Source organism: Peromyscus californicus, unplaced genomic scaffold, assembly GCF_007827085.1.
Source record: "Peromyscus californicus insignis strain IS unplaced genomic scaffold, ASM782708v3 Scaffold_19__1_contigs__length_69161282, whole genome shotgun sequence".
NCBI classification, from domain to species: Eukaryota; Metazoa; Chordata; class Mammalia; order Rodentia; family Cricetidae; genus Peromyscus; species Peromyscus californicus.
The window spans coordinates 48,500,885-48,521,710 of NW_026294491.1; the positions used below are offsets into that span (position 1 = coordinate 48,500,885).

Below are 20,826 nucleotides of genomic sequence, written 5' to 3' on the forward strand. Positions count from 1 at the left end.
TTATGTAATGAACAGAGCACAAGAAAATGATAAATTGTCTGTTAAATCAACTCTTTACAAAATATGTGGAATGAGAGCATTTGAGCTTAGATTTATTTGTTCTATAAAGAAAACTCCTTACCATGACAGGTGACTTACTTTTTATTAACTCTCAAATTCTTCTTTTATTCAGATCCACTAACACAGATACACACTGGACCTTTTGCAAATTTTGTGCTTTGACATATTTTTTTAATTTGGCAGGTTACTATTATTATTATTCAGAGTAGAAATGTATGGAGTACACTAAAGTAGATTGGGAAAGTTAGAGAGCAACTTTTCAATTATCTAGTTAGTGTCCCAGCTGAATTTCAGCTCTATATTCCCCTCGAGAGTTCTCAACCTCTGTTGACTGAACATCAGTGTTCTGACCCGGTAAATCTTTGTTTCAAGGGGGCCATCCTGCTCACTTGTGTGCTCAGTGGCTTCCCTGGCTTCTACCCACTTGATGCCAGGAGCACTTTAGTTCCTTATAAACTGATGCAACCCAAACTGTCTGCGGATATCAAGCAAATGTCCATGTGGGTGGAGTTACCGCCAGTTGATAATCACGGATCTGTACTGTATGGAACTGAATCAACTGTAGAAGTTAATATAGTCTATGGAATGGTTTGGGTATTTTTTTTTAATGAATGTCAGAGTTGTCATATTCATTTGTTTCTAGCGTAAGACTCTTACACTTAAAAGGGTTATTTTATATATAATGCAATCTAAATCATATGAACATTTACAGCTGTTTATTTCAAAACCTGGTGATAATGTATTGTGTATTGTATATATTTTATTTTCTCTTTGGCTTGTATAAAGTAGGGACATGACAATATATCTGGTACCAAAAATCAGAAGAAAACTAGAAAAATGGATGAAATTGATGTAAATGAAATCACTTGAATAGTATTAGTTTTCAAATTCACTAGATAATTCATGAATTTTTGTGTTTTACTGTAAAATAAAAGATCTTATATAACAATTTCACATGAAATTGAAAATTTGATCTTAACATAAATTTTATGAATAGCCTAATATAAATCTTATATAGTCTAAACATTATAAACACATGCTATAACTTTCTGCCAACTCAGTAGTCTCCAGAAATGACAAATTATTGATAATTTCTTGTCACATAAGAAATTAGCAACTTAAATGATGTGACTGAATTACAAAACCTCAATGTATAGCAATAAAGACTGCTAAAATGCCTAAATAGCATTAATTTTCTGATTCCAGTATCGTAATTTATCTAAGCTACTAAGATTCCTTGTCAGTTTTTGTGGTTCACAAAGAAAAATTTGCCAATTTAGCAGTCTAATGTTTCCTAGTATTGTGCTATGTACACTGAATACTATAGTCGTTTGATAAAAGATCATGCTGTGTCATGAACACTTTACATAGTGGAGCGGGTTATCATTAGTTTTAAAAGTTTGGTAACCAGAAATAAATGCAAGCATGAATAAAATATAACTAAAAATAAAAAAATATTCACATAAATTACTTGAAGTCCTTCTATGATTAATGTTTACATGGATGTATGCACATATACACACATATTTAAAAACTATATAATACTTACTTGTACATTGCTAAATACAGATATTAGATATTATGTTATTAGTTAGTACTAATTAGCTTTGGTTTTCCCAGATTGTCATGAGGTAGATGAAAAAAAAATAGCTTTCTCCTCTCTCTGGTACTTTTCCTAAATATTGTTTTTAAGAAACTTTCCAGTAACTTTTATAGAATCATTAAATGACTTTTATTGAATTAGACTCTAATTGGGTTGCTTTTTTCACTGTTTGAGCACATTTTCACAACTTATTGCAATAAGGAAACAACATAAATGGAAGAAAATGGTATATCTCATACAAGTGTCATTTTTGTGGAATTCTTTTGAAATGTAGTCCAGATTATTTAAATTACCATGTAAAACTGTGTGTTAATGTGCTAGTGATGTTTTGAGGTTTATCTACTTACACTGTGGCACAATGTAACATTAACATAGCTTATAAAACTATGTAAGATTCTTGAAAGACCCTAAAAGAGCAGCTATTAAGTACTTTAACCACAAAACTAATAGTAGCCTGTGGTACGGCACTGGCTAACGAGTTGGATTTCAGCTTTAAGGTAAGAACATGAAGAAAAATGTAGAAATATCACATTTACTTAGAAAGTACCTATGCCATTTTTTTATGGGCTTGTGTGTAGATTTGCCAGTTGGAGGAGGAAACTGAACCTCCGTTTGCCATTTTTGTGTGAGTCTATACTCCCTCACTCCTCCCAGGAGTGATCTCAGCCATCCATGCTCAAGACAGTGGCAGAGTTCTAAGGCAGAGGGGTCTGCACCAAGTCTGAAGGTTCTCAAGAGAACATTTCTCCTGGCTTCTCTGTACTCACTTTATTTGTGACGTAAATACCCTAGTGTTGATAATTAGGATGAGAGCAGTAATTTGACATTCAGAAAACAAAGCATTTAAACTTTGAAGTCCAGTGAGCTTTTGTAAAATATGCCAGTATTTATTTACACAGCATCCAATACTCATTCAAAAAATTAATTTAAAAAATTCATAGTATTGCTTCCAGCCAAGTTTGAATTATGGAAAATGGGATGTTTGAAATATTGATATTTTCATGGTTACTTTAATTCTATTTCTATTTAATTTGGTTTTTGTTGCTGTGTTTTAGAAATATAATTAGAAGAGTTTCCAGTTCTATCAAACTGTCAGAGGAGGGAGATCATCTTCTAGTTCCATGACTTTTAGAAACATTATGTGCTTATCTTGAAATGGGAAAGGGGATGCTGTGGGAGGAGATCCAGTGGTTGAAATACCCTGTTACTGAAAAGATCATAAATTTATCTCCAAAATTTTAGATGAGAAAAGTATTTTTAAATGCCGGCTTAAAAACTATTTAAAATATATACAATTTTCAGGGACACCATTTTTTCATTTTCTAACACAAAATATTTCTGAAACTTCACAGGTATTAGAATTAAATTGGTCATTAGCTATTTAAATAAGAATTTAGCTTTAAAAATTCAGCTCTGTTATGAGAAATTTAACTTTCCTTATTCTTCATAAGCAGCCATGCTTTAAAATAGCTCATGAATGTTTTATCAAGAGAAAGAAAGGGGAAATTCCATTGAAAGAGGTTAAAAATGGACTAGTTTAAAATTATGGTTCAGTTGTAGAAGAAAAGCACATACAGTTTTCTGTTATTTTAACAAATTTAAAAATTAAATTTAAAAGTTTAAATCTGATAAGAGTTGTATTGAAAGTGAGTTTTCCAAATATCTTCATATTTTATTTGATGATTTCTTTTCTTAATTATACAGAAAGAAGTCTCTGACTTTGATTCCTTTCTTTGTGGCTGAAGCTTCTTTGCTTTATTCCAGTACATGGAGTTTGGGAGGAATGGTCACCATGGAGCTTATGCTCATTTACATGTGGCCGAGGCCAAAGAACACGAACCAGGTCATGCACACCTCCTCAGTATGGAGGGAGGCCCTGTGAAGGACCTGAAACACATCACAAGCCTTGCAATATTGCTCTCTGTCCAGGTAAGCATATTTGGCATTTGCTGAAGCTTGCATTAATGTACTTCCTATATTGTCCATGGTGTAACATGACATATATAAACAATATACCTATTATGGAGCCTTCCTGGAAAAGTGTTTCCTCTAATTAATGTCACTTATGTGGATGAAACAGGACAATTGCCCTGCTTTCTGTGTTTGTGTTGACACACATTTTCTTGAGTGGTACCAATTGGTGTTCATCTTCCCTAAATTTCTCTCTATATATACATTAATGTTTTAAAAACAAAGGTTTATTTGTACAGAATTTTCCACTGTGAAGAGTCACAACGAGTTCTTGGGTCTTGAGGCAAGTTGTTACCTTTGGATATAACTAGTAAGACCTGGTTTAGAATTGTTTCTCCTGGTGTTCTTTACAACCATTCAGTCAAGGAAGTCACTTGCCACTGACCACACGAGAACACTGCCAATATTTTCTGAGAAGTATCATAGGACAGTATGTATACTCTTCCTTAGAATGTATTTATGTTATCTTAACACTGTCCTTTGCCTGATACTCCAGTTCTACGTCATCTAACTTTGATAATTCTGCCCATTGTCACAGAGCCAGGTCTTCATAATATTGTCATTTACATTATTCAAGCATTAAGCAAATAGTTGCATAAAGAATAAGAAATTCTAATCTCTGGTTTCAAGGGGCTCAAAATTTAGGGAATAAGTGTATGTTCATAAGTGCATAAGTGATAGGATCTCCCAGGAAGATATAACCCAAGACCATGAGTGGCAAATGGTTAACAAGAATGGCAAAAGTAGTGTTGAAAACAGAAGTCCCTCCTTAGTTCTTTGGATGGTTTCTTGTTAGAGCAGTTCATAAACTACTGTGTATGAAAGCAGCATGGTGGAACTCCTCCTGGTGCTTTTCTGTAAATGTATTTTCTAACACAGATTCAGTTTCTTCTATAGTCTTAAATTATTCAAGTCAGTGGTCTATGTTATGAGGCGATCTTTCAATGTTTTAAAAATTATATGACACAAAGGAAACCACTAGAATAAGCCAGAGGGAAGTGGTGAGAAATGATATAAAATACAATGTATACATATATGAGTTTTTCAGAGAAAAAAATATAAAAAATTATCTAAAATAAATAAGATTTTTATATAGTTCCATGCAAAATTCTATGAGTTCCATGAATTTTGTGGGTATGCACATCAATAGTAATTCAATTATGAATACTAGGGCTCAAAATCTTAATTTATTATCTACAAATCATTCCCAGAAAATCCATGCATGATATCATTGGTGTTCTTTCCTTGTGCATACTCCCCACATGCACAAACAATCTTCTGAATACTGCTCTCTTTCCTAAGAGTTTTCAAAGCTTTTTCAAGGGTTTTTAGACATCTGCCTTAGTTCATATTCTCTAAGTAAGCTTTATATATTTAAATTCTTCATTTTTTTTCTCTACTGTAATTTTTATTATTGAGTTTGGGTATACCACAAAAGGTGCAAATTCCTATACTGTATCCCAATTTCCTTACTCTGAATTGGAATTCTTATAGCTGTGGCTTTTCAAAATTTTCATTCTGTCACAGAACTTTTTCTCATACAATTTAAAAATATATAAGATGTATTTGGCACAAACTCTAGGAATTCTCCTTAAAAAGAATTGTTTTATAGCTAAACTCTGCCACCTCCACTGCCCACAAAGCCATCATCAATCAGTACCAGTGAGTTGCAAGGCATTGTCAAAAAGCATACATACTCCATAATTTCAAGAAACGAATATTCATATACAAGTGTATACAATGTTGAATGACGTACAGTAGTCTCAATGAAATAATGTAGTTCAATGGTTGTAGGGTTTAACCTTACATATCCTAAAATCTTGCTATCCGGGATCCCTTAAACATGATCTTATGAGATACAGATGTGAAAGGAAGTGAACCACTAGTACAGTCAATGGTTACAACTGCATTATATCTCCTTGGCGTGATCTGGAATAAAGTACAGAGAAAGACAAAAGAAAAGTACAAAACCACAAATTACATCCTCACTACTGTAAGATTTAACATGTGAGCTGTGGTAGTGTATGGTGATATTTTTTTTTTTTTCAGTGAAATGTACAAGGATTTCAGAGCCTTTCTTTTTTTTTTTTCTTTTTTTTTTTCTTTTTTTTTTTTTTTGGTTTTTCGAGACAGGGTTTCTCTGTGTAGCTTTGCGCCTTTCCTGGATCTCACTCTGTAGACCAGGCTGGCCTCGAACTCACAGAGATCCGCCTGGCTCTGCCTCCCGAGTGCTGGGATTAAAGGCGTGCACCACAGAGCCTTTCTTTTAAGAAATGTTCCTAAACTTTGTAAGATACTTTAAATGTGGCGTATAATGGGAATCAAATAATGAAATACTTTTCACTCATGCAGTTTGGTATGCGACCACAAGTAGTTATTATTCCATCAGATGCTTTCCTTAGGCAAGCTCCAGTTTCTCTCACATCTTTTGAGGAAGGGAAAGTCATCTGCCTGACATCTAAACAAAGAGGGAAGAAAGGAAGGAAAGAGGAGCTACAGCATTCCTAAGTTAGTTGGTAGTTACTGTCTTTGTGTCTTTCCCTGTGGCTGTGGTAGAATACCCTGACGAAAACCATTTCAAGGAGAAAGGGTGATTTGGGCTCACAGTTCAAGGTGTAGCTCCCCATGGTCAGGAAGCCAAGGCAGGGTTTTAAAGCATCTGGTCAAACTGCATGTAGTCAAGAAGCCGAGCAGAGGCAATGAATGCTTGGTAGTTCTCAGATGGCTTTCTTCCCTTTATTCAGTCTGGGATCTCTGGACCAAACAATCATCCTGACAATAATTAAGGTGGGCCTTCCCACATCAATTAATGCAATCAGGATCATCCCTCAGAGGCATACTCAAAAGCTAACCTTAATCTAAATAATCATCCACAGGTATGCTCTGAGGGTTATCTCCCAGGTGATTGCAGATTCTGTCAGGCTGACAATTAACAGCATCACCCTTACTACTTTAATATCTTGTCTGAGAACAGCAGCTGCTGTTGATGGGGAAGATGGGCCAAAGCATAGAGCGGCAGCAGGAATCAGCTGTTTAGAGTTACTATGGAAGGGTGTGTGTATATACTCTTAGTGTTTAATTGTCCTTGTTGTCTGTCTTTCTTATCCGAATAAACCTAGAACATAGTCCAACCCACTTGGTTTTGGTTGCTGTTTTCTCTGAAACTTTGCTGCTTGTAAGTAATTGAGCATTCAGTCCATGGTGGTGACCACTGACATCTTTGAATATATAGAATTTCTCTTCAGTTTCCTTCCTATTTAAGCAACTTGGTTCCTGGTATTTCTCCAACAAATTACAGTAAATGCAAATTCTTTTCGTGTGTGTGTGTGTGTGTGTGTGTGTGTGTGTGTGTGTGTGTGTGTGATATATATATATATATATATATATATATATATATATATCTCATTTCAATTTCTCTAATTATATTTTCTACATTTGTTTCATTATCGTAATGGGATGTGATGATGGGATTTGTACTTTCATAAGGACATGTTTAATTTTATGTTTCTCTTAATCTTTTACTGTAATTCTTACTCTCTGAGACCTGCCAATGAGACCTTTTAGAGAGAATTAGAAAGGGCTTATCAAGGGATTTGGCCTTGTGTGTTAAGTAATTTGGTGAGAGATTAAGAAGGAAGAACACAGTTCTGGATTGGGTGTTGTTAGGAAGGATTATTCTATGATTAGGTATCATATATATTATGTAGAGAAAAGGGAAGAATTTTTGTAATTGGTAAAGAAGTGCCAGTCATTCATGTTCACTGAGAGATGAATATTTTGTACAGCGGGTGGTTGTACTATTTATATAATCTTGCTTTGTACATGGGAGTGAACATAGCTGACAGTGATAGTCTATAGATTGGGTGGCTCCAGAAATGATAACACAGCCTATCTCCAAGCATAGGCAGGCTGTTAACAATGGTAGGTTCTATGTAAAATCTGTCTTTGGAGTTCTCCTATGGGTAAAAGCTTGTTATTAGTGGTTTTGACTTTTATTGTTATTTAGCTACATAATTAGTCAGATATGCTATACCTTCATTTCTCTTGTATCCCCAGTATGAAAATGATATAGGCTGATAGCTTCAAAATAAAATCATGCCTTTGAAATTAAATCTTAAGTTTTTACTCAAAACCTCAGTATTAACAGACATATAATTTGACTTATATATAATGTTTGAGGATGAGAAGAACTAGGGATTCAAAAGTGCCCTTAATTTTGTTTCAGATTTAGCATTTCTCAATCAGAAATGTGTTCATATAGTAAAGTACAACTAAAGTAGATCCAGAATAACTAATGTGTAAATGACAAGACCAAATTACATGAAATATCTATATATTCTAAATCTATCTAGCTATAAATATATATTAGATACATTCTCTATATATAGATTATAAATATATCTCTATATATTTAAATTACCAGGTATACAATATATAAAAGCAAATTTAATTGTATCATTTAGTGGGAAACAAATGTTCTGGAAGCCAGAACACATTCAGTTCCAATTCCTAATTAGTGATGTTTACTTATACAACTTATTATTGCTTTTATCATTCCTCATTTTTCTCATTTATAGATTCTCATTTATATATAACAGAAATGACATGATTAAAGTTCAGTAGAAACACTAAAAATGTATAAAATGATAGATCGTGGAAGAGACTCAACCAGCTTTGCATAAGGATATTACTTTAATATTATGGTCTTTCAGAGCATATAAGTCAAATAAACCCGAGATGTAGTTTTTGAGCTCTGCAGCCTTATCTTAGAGTCAAAGAGATTCTTCTCCCGGGCTTGTCCAAGTATTCAGCAAACACCTGTGCTGTCTGTGGGGCTAAAGTGTCATTCTGCTTTCCTGTCTGAGAAATGCATTCCTGTGATGCCAGACTCCCTGCAGTGGAGACTTGCCCCAGGTCTAGTTTCCAGGCACATTTGCATATTTTTGCAAATCCTGATAGGGAACAAGCTTTCTACAAAGGATAGTTGCCCAGACACCCCTGTTCCCCTGACCTGCTGCCCTAACATTTTGCTCCTTAGCATTCACAGGAGAGTAGGCTGCCTGTCCCTCTGCAGGGAGCCCTTCTGGTGACACAGTGAGTGGGATGACACTAAGCACTTGCGTGCACTTGGTTCAAAAGGTCTGCAATTCCCTCTGCTTGAGGATGTTACAATTTGAACTTAATTGCTGTCCCATTAACCTGTTTTTTAATTAATTTATATTCATCTTTATATTCTGGCCTGTTTCATGGTGATTATGTTTGTTTTATAACATTTCAGGTTTTAACACTGTGCCAGTAATTTATACGTTTGTAACGTATAAAATTTTTCTATTAATTGTACGCTATTTATATAAGGGTTTGTATTGCGTTACTGCTTTTTTGTTGTTGTTGTTATTTCAACTTTCTCCCTATAGGAGTCACTCACTTCTTTATGCATTACTAACTTCTAAAAATAATATTGTATTCGATTCCTCTTTTATTATAGTGCATTTTAAGACAGCAAATAGGAAACAGATTTTTTTTTTTCTTTTTCTGTTCCTTTCCAAGGCAAGAAGTCAGGCTTTTTTTCAAACATTTGAGCCTTGTGTTATGAAAGGATCTTTCAGATTCCTGGGTGACTCCTAACTAAATGCAAATCAGAGCTCCCTGGCTTTTCCATCATTAAGTCAGACAGCTTTACAAGCAGATGCCAGGATTCTTCTCCTCACAAGTGCTCTCTGTCTGATTTACTCATTCAGCAGTATTCAAATGGAATCACCGCTGAGATAGTTTGGATATCCAAAATAGACAAGACCTAATAAGTGGGATGGGATCCACGTTACCTATTCTGTGACCTTAACTCCTCTTCATCTAGATATGACAATAGACTAAAAACAAAACATTTTCTAAGATATCACATAAACTTTAATAGGAGACAGTTATTATTTCTCCTAGATTGGCTTGGTTATATCTGGCAGGATGAAGTCCCTATTGCAGAGCTAATGTGTCAATCTTGGCCACTGTAACTCTTCTGGCCCAAGAAAATGGGGTAGTTTGTCGTATTGCTTAGGTGATGTGTAACTGTCTCCTGTGACTTCGGGGTGTAAGGAAGCACATTCCACAGTGCTTACATGGTTTGGTCCCTCAGATTTTTCCAGTTTCAGAAGAAAGCCTTACTGTTCTCCGTTCTAGTTCACGATTGGAGAATGGCTCGTGAAGCAACAGGAGTTTTTAAATTCAAAGATAACATTTATGTACAAAGTAAAAAAGAATCAAACTGAAATGCGTGTCATGAAATTGAAAGGAACTGAAAGGGCTTAGAAAATGATGACTCTGACCTGTGTGCATTTCCTGGAATAAATTATGAGGTCTCGTGGAGCATTTGAAAAACATGGTTTTCTCTGACGGGAAAAGAAAGGAAAGAGTTATATTTTAAATAAAGTATGAGGGCAGATTTTTCTTATCATCACTCACGACACCGTGGAAAGCATATCAGAATGTCTTACCCCTATCTAAATGTAATCAATTTGTCCATCAACACATCTTTCCATGGCAGTCCCTTCCTCTTACGTTCCTCAGCCTCTGGTAACTAACATTCTGTTCTTTTTTTTTTTTTATTTTTTTTTAAAGATTTATTTATTTATTATGTATACAGCATGTGTGCCTGCAGGCCAGAAGAGGGCACCAGATCTCGTTACAGATGGTTGTGAGCCACCATGTGAATGCTGGGAATTGAACTCAGGACCTCTGGAAGGGCAGTCAGTGCTCTTAACATTCTGTTCATAAGATCAACCCATTTAGATTACACAGACATACAAAGTCATATGACTAGTGTCTTTTTGTGTCCGGCTTGTTTTGCTTAACCTAATGATCTCCAGTTGGATTCATGTTGCAAACCACGGGATTTCATTTGCTTTACCGATGAATACTATTCTATTGTGTTTGTACCACACTTTCTTTGTTCATCTATCACTTGATAGGTAGTTCCATTTTGGGGCTCCTGGCTCTTCTGGTACTGCTGTAGTAGACAAAGGAGTGCAAATGATTCTTCAATTTACCAGTTGTTGGATCCTATGCTATGATCACATTCCTATTTTGTTTTTTTGAGAAAAATCTACAACATTTCCCATAATGGATGTACTAATTGGTATTCTGTCTGACGGTCTGATGGGGTATAAAGATACTCTTTTCTTTTCTCACCATCATGATAAGAGCTGTTTTAATTTGGGCTTTTCTTATTCTTTTTCTATATACATGCCAGACATTTGTCTTCTGTTGAAAAGTGTCTAACTAGAATGCTTGCTTTTTTTTTTTTTTTTTTTTAGAACTTTGGCTGTTTGTCTTCTCAATATTTCAGGAGTTCCTTATAAATTATAGATGCCAACTCCTTATGTGTAGAGTTTGCAGATTTTTTTTCATTCAATAGGTTGTCTTCCCTTTCATGATCGTTTATTTACAGTGCAGAAACCTTGGCTTTATGTAATGTCACTTGTCAGAGTTTTGTTTGCTCTGATTTTTGTCCGTTACCACATTCCAAAGACTTTCCCCTATGTTTTCTTCTAGTAGTTTCTTGATTTATGTCTAAGTCCTGGTTCCACTTAAGTTGATTTTTGTGAATGGCAGAGTCTAGTTCCATTCTTCTACAAGTAGATACTCACTTTCCCATTACTTTTTCAAATAATGTGATCCTTTCAGCAATCATGCTCTTTAAATGTAGTTAGAAGCTCTTGCAGCTGTATGTTTATGGATTTACTTATAAGCTGTCTATGTTTTTCTTGTTTCATTAGCCTATATTTATTCCAATATCATGCTGTTTTGATTATTGCAGGCATACAATACATTTTGAAAACATTGTACAATGCTTCTGCTTGGTTCTTTTTTTTTTTTTTTTAATCAAGAGTGCTTTGGTTATTTGTGGTTTTAGCAGTCCATTGAAATGTTAAAATTGCCTTTTCTAGTTCTGTGAAAACTGACATTGGTATTTTGCTCCGTGTATCAGTTACTTGTGGGAAAAAAAGCTGGCAAAGGAAACTTTATAAAGGAGGGATTTATTTTGGCTCAAAGTTCAAAGGCACAGTAGTATATCATGGTGGGAAATTCTTGTGGCAGCAGCTAGAATTGGCTGGTCATCTTGCATCCACAGTCAGGAAACAGAACAATTAGTGTGATTGCTCAGCTAGCTTTCTTCTTTGTGTTCAGTCTAGGACCTATACTTGTTGTTCTACATATAAGGTGGGTCTGCCCACCTCACATGAGCTGATCTAGACAATTTCTCATAAGCACACCCAGAGATGTATTTCCATGGTGAGTTTATGTCCTACCAACTCAACTATCAAGATGAATCACAATCCCACCCCTTATAGACTTGACACCCAAACATATCACTTTTAAGCTAGACTCTCCCACTCCTTGTCCCTATGTATACACCTCAAAATGCAAAATGCACACTCAGTTCAACTTTAAAAGTCCCCTTGTCTTTTAAATTCTTCAACCCTGCTTATAAGTGCAAAGTCTAAGACTTAAATATAATCTCTTAACATGAACATCTATAACATAAGACACAGGGACCATCAAGATGGCTCAGAAGATAAAGGCACTTGCCAGCAAGTCAGTTGACCTCAGCTCCATCCCCAGAACCCACATAATGGAAGGAGAAAACTGACTTCTATAAGCTGTCTTATGGATCTCCACACACTCATACATACTGTGGCATATGCTTGCCATACAAAGCAATAAATGTCTACATTTTAAAAAACAAAACAGGTTGTATATTTCTAATATTCAATGATAGAAATAAGCATTGCATTTCCAAAAGGGGAAGAATGGGAGCATAGCAAAGAGTTATTAGACAGATGTAGTGGTATTGTGTTCCCCAAAATATTGGCCAGGCATGGTGACACACGCCTTTAATCCCAGAAAGCGAGCCTTTAATCCCAGGGAGTGGTGGTAGAAATCAGAAAGGTATATAAGGCGTGAGGACCAGAAACTAGCAGCATTTGGCTGGTTAAGCTTTCAGGCTTCTAGCAGCAGCAGTTCAGCTGAGATTCATTCAGGATGAGGACTCAGAGGCTTTCAGTCTGAGGAAACAGGACCAGCTGAGGAACTAGCGAGGTGAAGTAGCTGTGGCTTGTCTGTCTCTCTGACCATCCAGCATTTCACCCCAATACCTGACCTCAGGTTTGATTTTATTAATAAGAACTTTTAAGATTCCTGCTATAGACAGATACCCATCAAGGCAAACAACAAATCCCGCAGCTCCATGTATATCATCTAGGGCTTGTGATGGAATCATGTAGGCTCCAAATGTCTTGTGTAGCACCAGTTCTCCACCATTGCTGACTTACACATAGTGCCTGGCTCTTGACACAAATCCACATCATACCTGCAACCTTCCTTGGCAGACATGTCATGATCCAATATCTGCAATATCTGAGGCCCACTCTTGCAACTTAGGCTTCATTTTTTTCACAGCTTCAGAAAGTGGCCTTTTGGGGCATCCTTGAGGGACTCTGACCCTGCCACAAAATGCTTAACCTCTGCATCTCTCTGCATCTGTACTCAAGACTCCCTGATTCCCTTAGTCCTTCATCGGCCATGCCTTCAAAACTGGTATGATATGGACAGTGTGCCAAATTCATCTGTCAGCTCAGAGTGGGTCATGCCCTTCCTGGATCACTGTTGCATTGACCTTTGTGTGCTCATTCTGTGGTGAAACCCTGTCCTGTACAATTGTTTTTTATGAAGGGAAATCCTTCAATTGCGGTCTCAGCCCAAGCTTGTTTCTTTCACATGATTAAGCATTTTCAGAAGATGAATGCTTCTGTGAGTAGGATCTTGTCTCCAGATCTATTTCCTATTGTCCCAGTGCGAAACACTAATCTCTATAACATTACAGATGTTTAGTCCCCTGCGCCCTTCTTGTTTAAATCTTCAAATGTACTCTTAATACCTTTCCTTTCAAAACCCCACAAATGTCTTATCTTTCATTCTTCATTGTTCTCTCTTTCCCTGTTGGATGGGATTGGAGCAATGAGCAGCAGTCGTAACTCAGCCTGAACACTAACATATCTTGAAATTCCCTCAACCAGATAAATAAGTCCATTGCCTCTGAACTTAGTCTCACTCAAGTACTTTGGACATGGACCAAATACAGCCAGATTCCTTACTAGAGGATGCATGCATAGCTCCTAACCCAGTTCCTGGTACAGCCGTTGTTCCCCTTTTAAACCACATAAGAAAGACTTCCACTGTCCACATTTATCTCCTCGCTCTTTTCTTCTAACCTCTCATGGGAATTACCCATCGATCTGCTGACTGCACTCAAGGGCTTTTCTAGCCCAAAGTTGTTCATGGCAGGGAAGATATGACAGCAGGAATTTGACACAGCTGCTCACATTTTGTCTGCAGTCAGGAAGCAAAGAATGACGAATACTAATGCTCAGTACATTTTTTTCTTTTTATTCAGTCCAGAAATTCTGCCTGTTAAATGGCCCTGCCCATATTTAGAATGAGTCTTCCCACTTAAAATAACCTAATCTAGATACTTCATCACAGACATGCCCAGAGATAGTATTCCATTGTTATTTCTAATCCCAGGTTGGCTCCCTCAATATTAGTCTTCACGGTAAGGTTTATGTTGAAACTGTAAATCATTTTGGATGATATGAACATTTTGATAGTATTTTTCCTTCCAATCCACAAACTCAGGATGTCTTTCTTTTTCTATGTTCTCTTCAATTTCTTTCACCAATGTTCTAAAATTTTCATTGTAAAGAGTATTTAGCAGCACCGCCAATGTTTGTATGTTGATTCTGTAAGCAGCAACTTTGCTGAATTCATTTATTAATTCTAATTCTCTCTTTTTTTTTTTTTTTTTTTTTAGAGTTTTTGGTTTGTATCTATATAAGACCATTTCATCTGTGAACAGAAAGGATTTGACTTCGTTGTTCTTGGAACGTGTGCTATTTCTTATTCTTTCTTGATTGTCTAGACTTCTAACTCTATGTTGAATATATGTAGAAAATATTAGTACCCTTGTCTTCCTAGAGATCTTAAAGACAAAGCTTTCAACTTCCTTTACCCATTTAATTTAATTTCAGCTGTTTGCTTGTTTGGTATGGCTTTTATTATATTTAGGAACCCTCTTTATATTATGTTGAAGTACCCTGCTTTTATTATGTTGAGATCTTCCTTCTGTACCTGATATGTTTAGCATTTCTGTTTGGCAGTGATGTTGGATAATGTCAAATGATTTTTGCTACTGTTGAGATAATAGTATAACTTCTATCCTTCATTCTCCTGATGTGGCCTGCCATGTTTATAGATTCAATTATGCTGACCCACCCTCCATCACAGAAATAGATCCAATTTGAGCATGTTAATTAATTTTAATGTGCTATTATAATCATTCTTTTGTATTATCAAAATAGTCTTGCTGAATAATTTTGCTTCTGTGTTTAAAAAAAAGAATATTAGTCTAAGATCCTTCTTCAGTTGTGTGTTTTTTTTCTAGTCTTGGAATTACAGTAATAGCAGATTTACAGAATGTTTGTCTCTTTGTAACGGTTCCATTGCTGTTAAGAGACACCAAAACCAAGGCAACTCTTATAATAGAAAGCATTTAATTGGGGGGCTTGCTTACAGTTTCAGAGGTTTAGTCCATTATCATCATGGTAAGGAGCATGGTGGCATGCAAGCAGGTAAGAGAGGAGAAACTGAGAGATCTACATCCTGATCCATAGAAGGGAGAGAGAGAGAGAGAGAGAGAGAGAGAGAGAGAGACAGAGACAGACAGACAGAGACAGAGGTGGGGGCTGGACCTGGACCTGGCATAGATTTTTGAAACCTCAAAGCCTACTCCCAAGACACACTTCTTCCAACAAGGCCACACCTCTTAATCCTTCTAATCCTTTAAATGAGTTCCACTCCCTGGGGACTAAGCATTCAAATATGTGAATGAGGCTATGGGGAGGCATTCTTATTAAGAACATAACAGTTTTTAATAACTATTTCTTCTCTACTGCCTCATAATAATCTGAGAAAACTTAGCATTTCTTCAAGTGTTTGGTAGAACTCAGCAGTGACATATGGTCTAATTTTAATTTGGTTTGGTTTGGCCTGTTTGTTGTTGCTTTGTTTATTTGTAAAAGACTTATTAATGACTCAGTCTCATTAATTTTTATTGGTGTGTGTAGGTTTTCTGTGTCTTCTGATTCTGTCTTGGTAAGAAATATGTGATAATTATTTGTCCATTTCTCTGGGATGGATAATGTTGTTGCTATATATGGTTGTTCACAATCTTCCCTCATCGTCCTTTTAATTTCTGGGAAATCATTGTAGTGTCTTCTTTTACATCCCTTGTTGTATACATGCAAGTCTTGTTTCTTCTTAGTCTGGCTTATGGTGTATCTACTTTGTTTTTCTCTCAAACAGCCAGGCCTTTATCTTGCTAATATTTTGTGTTGTTTTCTTTTCTTGCTTGTTTTGATCTGTCTTTTTTTTTTTAATTTCCACGATATCTCTTATTTTCTCCCTGCTATTAAATATGGGGTCAGTATTTTTGTGTGCTGTTGTGAGCGGCAGTGCTGTGCTGTTTATTTCAGGAATCCATGATTTATGTGGTGTAGAAGCTGACCTCTGTGAGCTTTCTCTTCTTCCTGCTTTTGGGCATCAGCCTTTGCTACAGTGTGTCTCTGTTTTTCAGTTGGAGAAATTTTTATAATTTGCCTCTTGAGTTAATGTTTGACCATTCATGCCTTTTCTTACCGATTTTGGTTTCAATCTATGTCATTTGGTGCAGGTGTGGCTATCCTGCTTTTTTTGGCCCTCACTAGGAACAGCCTATTGTATTTTTCATTTTTAGCCTATGCAAACCTTTAGAGGTAAAGTGAGCTAATTTTAAGCAATGTGATATTTAAAAAACCATCTATCTTTAAACTATAGAAACACCATTTTTAAATTTAATTTTTAAATTATTTTAGCTGTGTGTGCATGTGTGCATACGTGTGTGTGTGTGTGTGTGTGTGTGTGTGTGTGTGTGTGTGTGTGCGCGCAGCGCGCATCCTCCTGGGGCTGGAGTTGCAGGTGGTAGTAAGCTGCCTGATGTAGATCCTGGGAAGCAAACTAGGGTTCTCTGCAACAACAGCTAGCATTCCTAACTGTTGAGTCATCCCTTCACCTGAGGCAGTTTTTTTTTTTTTTTTTTTTGGTTTTTCGAGACAGGGTTTCTCTGTGTAGCTTTGCACCTTTCCTGGAACTCACTTGGTAGTCCAGGCTGGCCTCGAACTCACAGAGATCCGCCTGGCTCTGCCTCCCGAGTGCTGGGATTAAAGGCGTGCGCCACCACCACCCGGCCCTGAGGCAGTTTTAAACCGAGTTTATTTGATGCAATAATTTCTGTACGAACGTCTAAATTCAATATCATAAACAGAAATTTTCTTTTTAGGGCTGTGTATGTCTCACTTGTTTGGAAACTGGTCAAAGAGCCCAATAAAGGAATCTTCCTTTTACCTATGTGAGTTAGCAAAAGCATCTATCTGGTTCTTTACTATGGTGTCTGTCTGCTCGCTCACCCTCCAGAGAATCCGAATATTAGCCTTGCCTCAACCACAGTATGGAACCCCAATTCCTCTGACCCCCAGTGTTCTTGCTCCTGTGTAGTCTATCTTTCACAAAACAACAAACCACTTCAGTTCTAAATGTAAATTATTTCATGTGCCTACTTGCATATTCTCTCATAGCTACACATCTTCCTTGGTCTCATCGCCTTTGGTATCCTGTGATTTCTGGCTGCTATACATGAGCTGAAACTATGTTCTGTACTTTCTGGTCTCATGATCTCTCCATATGCCTTAACTTTCTCTCTTTTTCTGACAGACATTTTCCTGGCCACAAGAGTTTCCAGTTACATAGAGTTACAGTAGACTTTGCATGCTGCCTCCTTTTAGTGATAGCAATCTGCCATTACTATCTTCTAAGAGACATGATAGGGGATTCCCCATAACGTTGTTCAGTTGATCACTTTGTTTTCAGAACCCCAAAGATGAAATTCGTCCTCATCCATATATGTATACTTTTCATAGCCAAGTAGAACTCGATCAATCTTAGTCAACACATTCCTCCCATGATCCTGAAGAGTGACCAGTGACACCATAAATTTTCTGGAACCCTTCAGTTAAGAGTACATTCTGAGCTTCCTTTAAGGTTTTGGAGTTTTCCATTTTACTGGCTAACCAGGGAACAATTTTCATGACAGAATACCAAGATATGAATCAGAGTTCAACAGAAATAGTTTCATACGAGAACAGATCACTGTGCTCTATTCAAATTTCTCAGGTTGCAGTGACTCTGTGAGATTCATCTTATCTGTGTGACAAGCTCACTGAATTCATTGAACTGATTCTAGGGAAGAGGAGACTTTGCCTGTCTGCTGCCTTCTACTAGAGCAGGTCAAGTACAAACCCAGCAGGGGTGTTGAAAGGGAATCAATCCCTTTTCCACTTGTCTTCCCAGTTAAACTTCAGATAGCAGAGTTATCCATTTCTTTTCTCTAGTACCAAGAAGAATATTGTTTTCAAATCAACAGAACCCTGTATCTTAATAAATGGTGTTTAGCTTTCGGGATAGCTTAAATATCCCAACATTTACCCCTGAAAGAGAGTGTACATTCTCTATTTAGGATGCTTAGAAGTCCAAAAAAAATTTAATTTCTACTTCCCAGACTCATGATCCATTGTTTCCCATTCGATAAAATGAGACTACCAGCTCCTGAAATGCTTAGGAGCAGAAATCCTCATGAGAACATAGTAATTAATATTTTTAAATACCAGGATATTCTATGAAACTAAAATCAAACACCAGAATACATTATAATATGGCGAGACCTCACTCTGGTACTAAAGAAATCCATGTGTATCTGTGACATCCATGGATCGTTTCTCACTCCTCTCTTTCTGCTTATATAATAATGTAGCCAACACACTAAAAGAATACACATTGGGATTTTGTCTTGGATTTTGCATTAATTTTTCTTTTTTTTTAAATATAGCAAGTTACTTTATCAAGTCTATCATTTCAGAACAGCTCAACTAATATTCAATAAAATGACCTTCTAATTAATAACATAAAATAAAAGTCCAGGTGATTAATAGATCTTCAACTTCATTATTTTTGTTGTAACTGATTTTGTAAACGAAACTAGTCACATCTCAAATTTGTATTTATGGATGTTTTGACAATGTTTAACCTCAAAATGTCCCTCAAGTTTCTAATATTAACTCATCCTTGAATATTATATAAATCCAAAAATATTTACACCATTAGAAAGTAGGGAACAACTCACATTATGAATATATGAAATTGAAGTGTTTAGTTTTAAATTGATGGCAAGACAACATCTTCTATGAGGAGAATCCTAATAAGTCAACAGATTGTCATTTTTCCTAATCCTTTTCCCACAAGATCTTTTTTTTTAACTTTTTATAGAAACAAAATCCCAACCAGATTATCTTCTCTCTCATGACCACATTTGACTTGCTTATTCTTTTTTTAAATGTATATGTGATTATTTTAATTAATTGATTTTTACAGGAAAGTCAGAAAATATCATTGAACTTTAGGTATATACATTTTTTTTAGATAATTCTTCTCACTATTTCTATATATTTGATAAGTTAACCAGTATCATATTTTTTATGCCCGAGGGTCATAGTTATTAAAAATTCTGAAATGCTAGGAAGTCCTTAAGTGTGATATCAAGACAAATGGCTGTTCTATATTCAAAAGCTAACTATTTTCTTGCACTTCTTTGGAATTGATGTTTTTAAATATTAATTATAATATTCTTATTGAAAGATTTTTTTATTTTTTCTATGATTCCATTAAACGTGATTGATGCTCATATTTTCTTAATATGATAAAATTTATTTTTTAAATACAAAATAACCACATAGCATTTTAAACGTAAACAGTAACATTTTGTACATTCACGATAGTGTACAATCATCTCTCTCTAGTTGTAGAATATCGTCATCTTCCCGAAAAGGGATCTTCCTCAAAGCACTCATTCCCTCTCCCCTCTCTCCCCAGACCTTTCTAATTGTTTTTTTAAACACTCTTGGGTTAAATTTTGATAAAACACCATAGATTCTTGTGTTCACCCCTCCTGCTCCTACCCTATATGGAAATGAGTTTTATATGGCCTGTGTACTCACATGCCCATCAGTGTATGACAGATAATTTATAAGCCATGACATTTCCCTACAATGAGACAATGTTTATTCATAAAAGTGAAGTGATGATACACACTGGTACATGGATAAACTCTGATACCATTATAGAAAGCGAGAGAAACAGATTGACCAAGTTGTGCATTGTGATTCCATGTACAATAACTGTCCAGAACAGGTAGATCCCAAGAGAGTGGATTATGCTTGACTTGCTTATTCTTATTTACATGTTTTCTTAGCTGAATGCTTTGTGTGTGTGTGTGTGTGTGTGTGTGTGTGTGTGTGTGTGTGTGTGTGTTTTGTTTTATATTTTGCTTTGCTTTGTTGTGTTTTTGTTGTTGTTGCTGTTTAGTCAGGAGTATATCACTATAACAGTCATGATGAAACATGCTTAAAACTATCCCAAATCAGAACCTCTGATGATGCCAAACAACCCAGTCCTCTCTTACCTTAATTCAATTGCCATCATCTAATTTATTTCCACTTGTTTTGTGGTGATATATTGTGTACCCCAATAAAGCTTGCCTGAGGATCAGAGAAGCAGAGCAAGCCACAGCCAACCTCACCTCACCAACTCCTCAGACTGTTTCCTCACACTGAAAGTCTCTGAGTCCTCACATGAAGCATTCGTGTCCCACATTGGGCGCCAGATTTTGTTTGAATCTTAAATGGTCCTATAATAAAAAACTCAGAGCCAGATATTGAGGTGAAAGCTGAAAGATCAGAGAAGCAGGACAGCCAGCCACTAGCTTACATCTATGAAATCTTCAGCCTCAAGAGAGTGAGTTCCTGTTTCCTCATGCCTTATGTACCTTTCTATGTTCTACCACATTACTTCCTGGGATTAAAGGCATATGTCCTCACTGCCTGGTTCTGTTTCTCTCATGTAGCCCAGTGTGGCCTTGACCTCACAGAGATCCAGACAGATCTCTGCCTCTTGAGCAATAGGATTAAAGTGTGTGCCACCACTGTCTGGCCTCTGTGTCT

General features: G+C 36.2%; 1 protein-coding gene across 4 annotated transcripts in view; it reads left to right on the plus strand.

The window, feature by feature from the left end:
• The window catches only part of Adgrb3 (adhesion G protein-coupled receptor B3), a 728,503-nt gene that overhangs the window by 273,108 nt on the left and 434,569 nt on the right, over positions 1–20,826 (plus strand). For all 4 annotated transcript variants that reach the window (XM_052745258.1, XM_052745256.1, XM_052745257.1 and 1 more), the window contains one exon: positions 3,428–3,592. In XM_052745258.1, the coding sequence (XP_052601218.1) occupies positions 3,428–3,592 (165 nt within the window). The remainder of the gene's footprint in view (positions 1–3,427; positions 3,593–20,826) is intronic.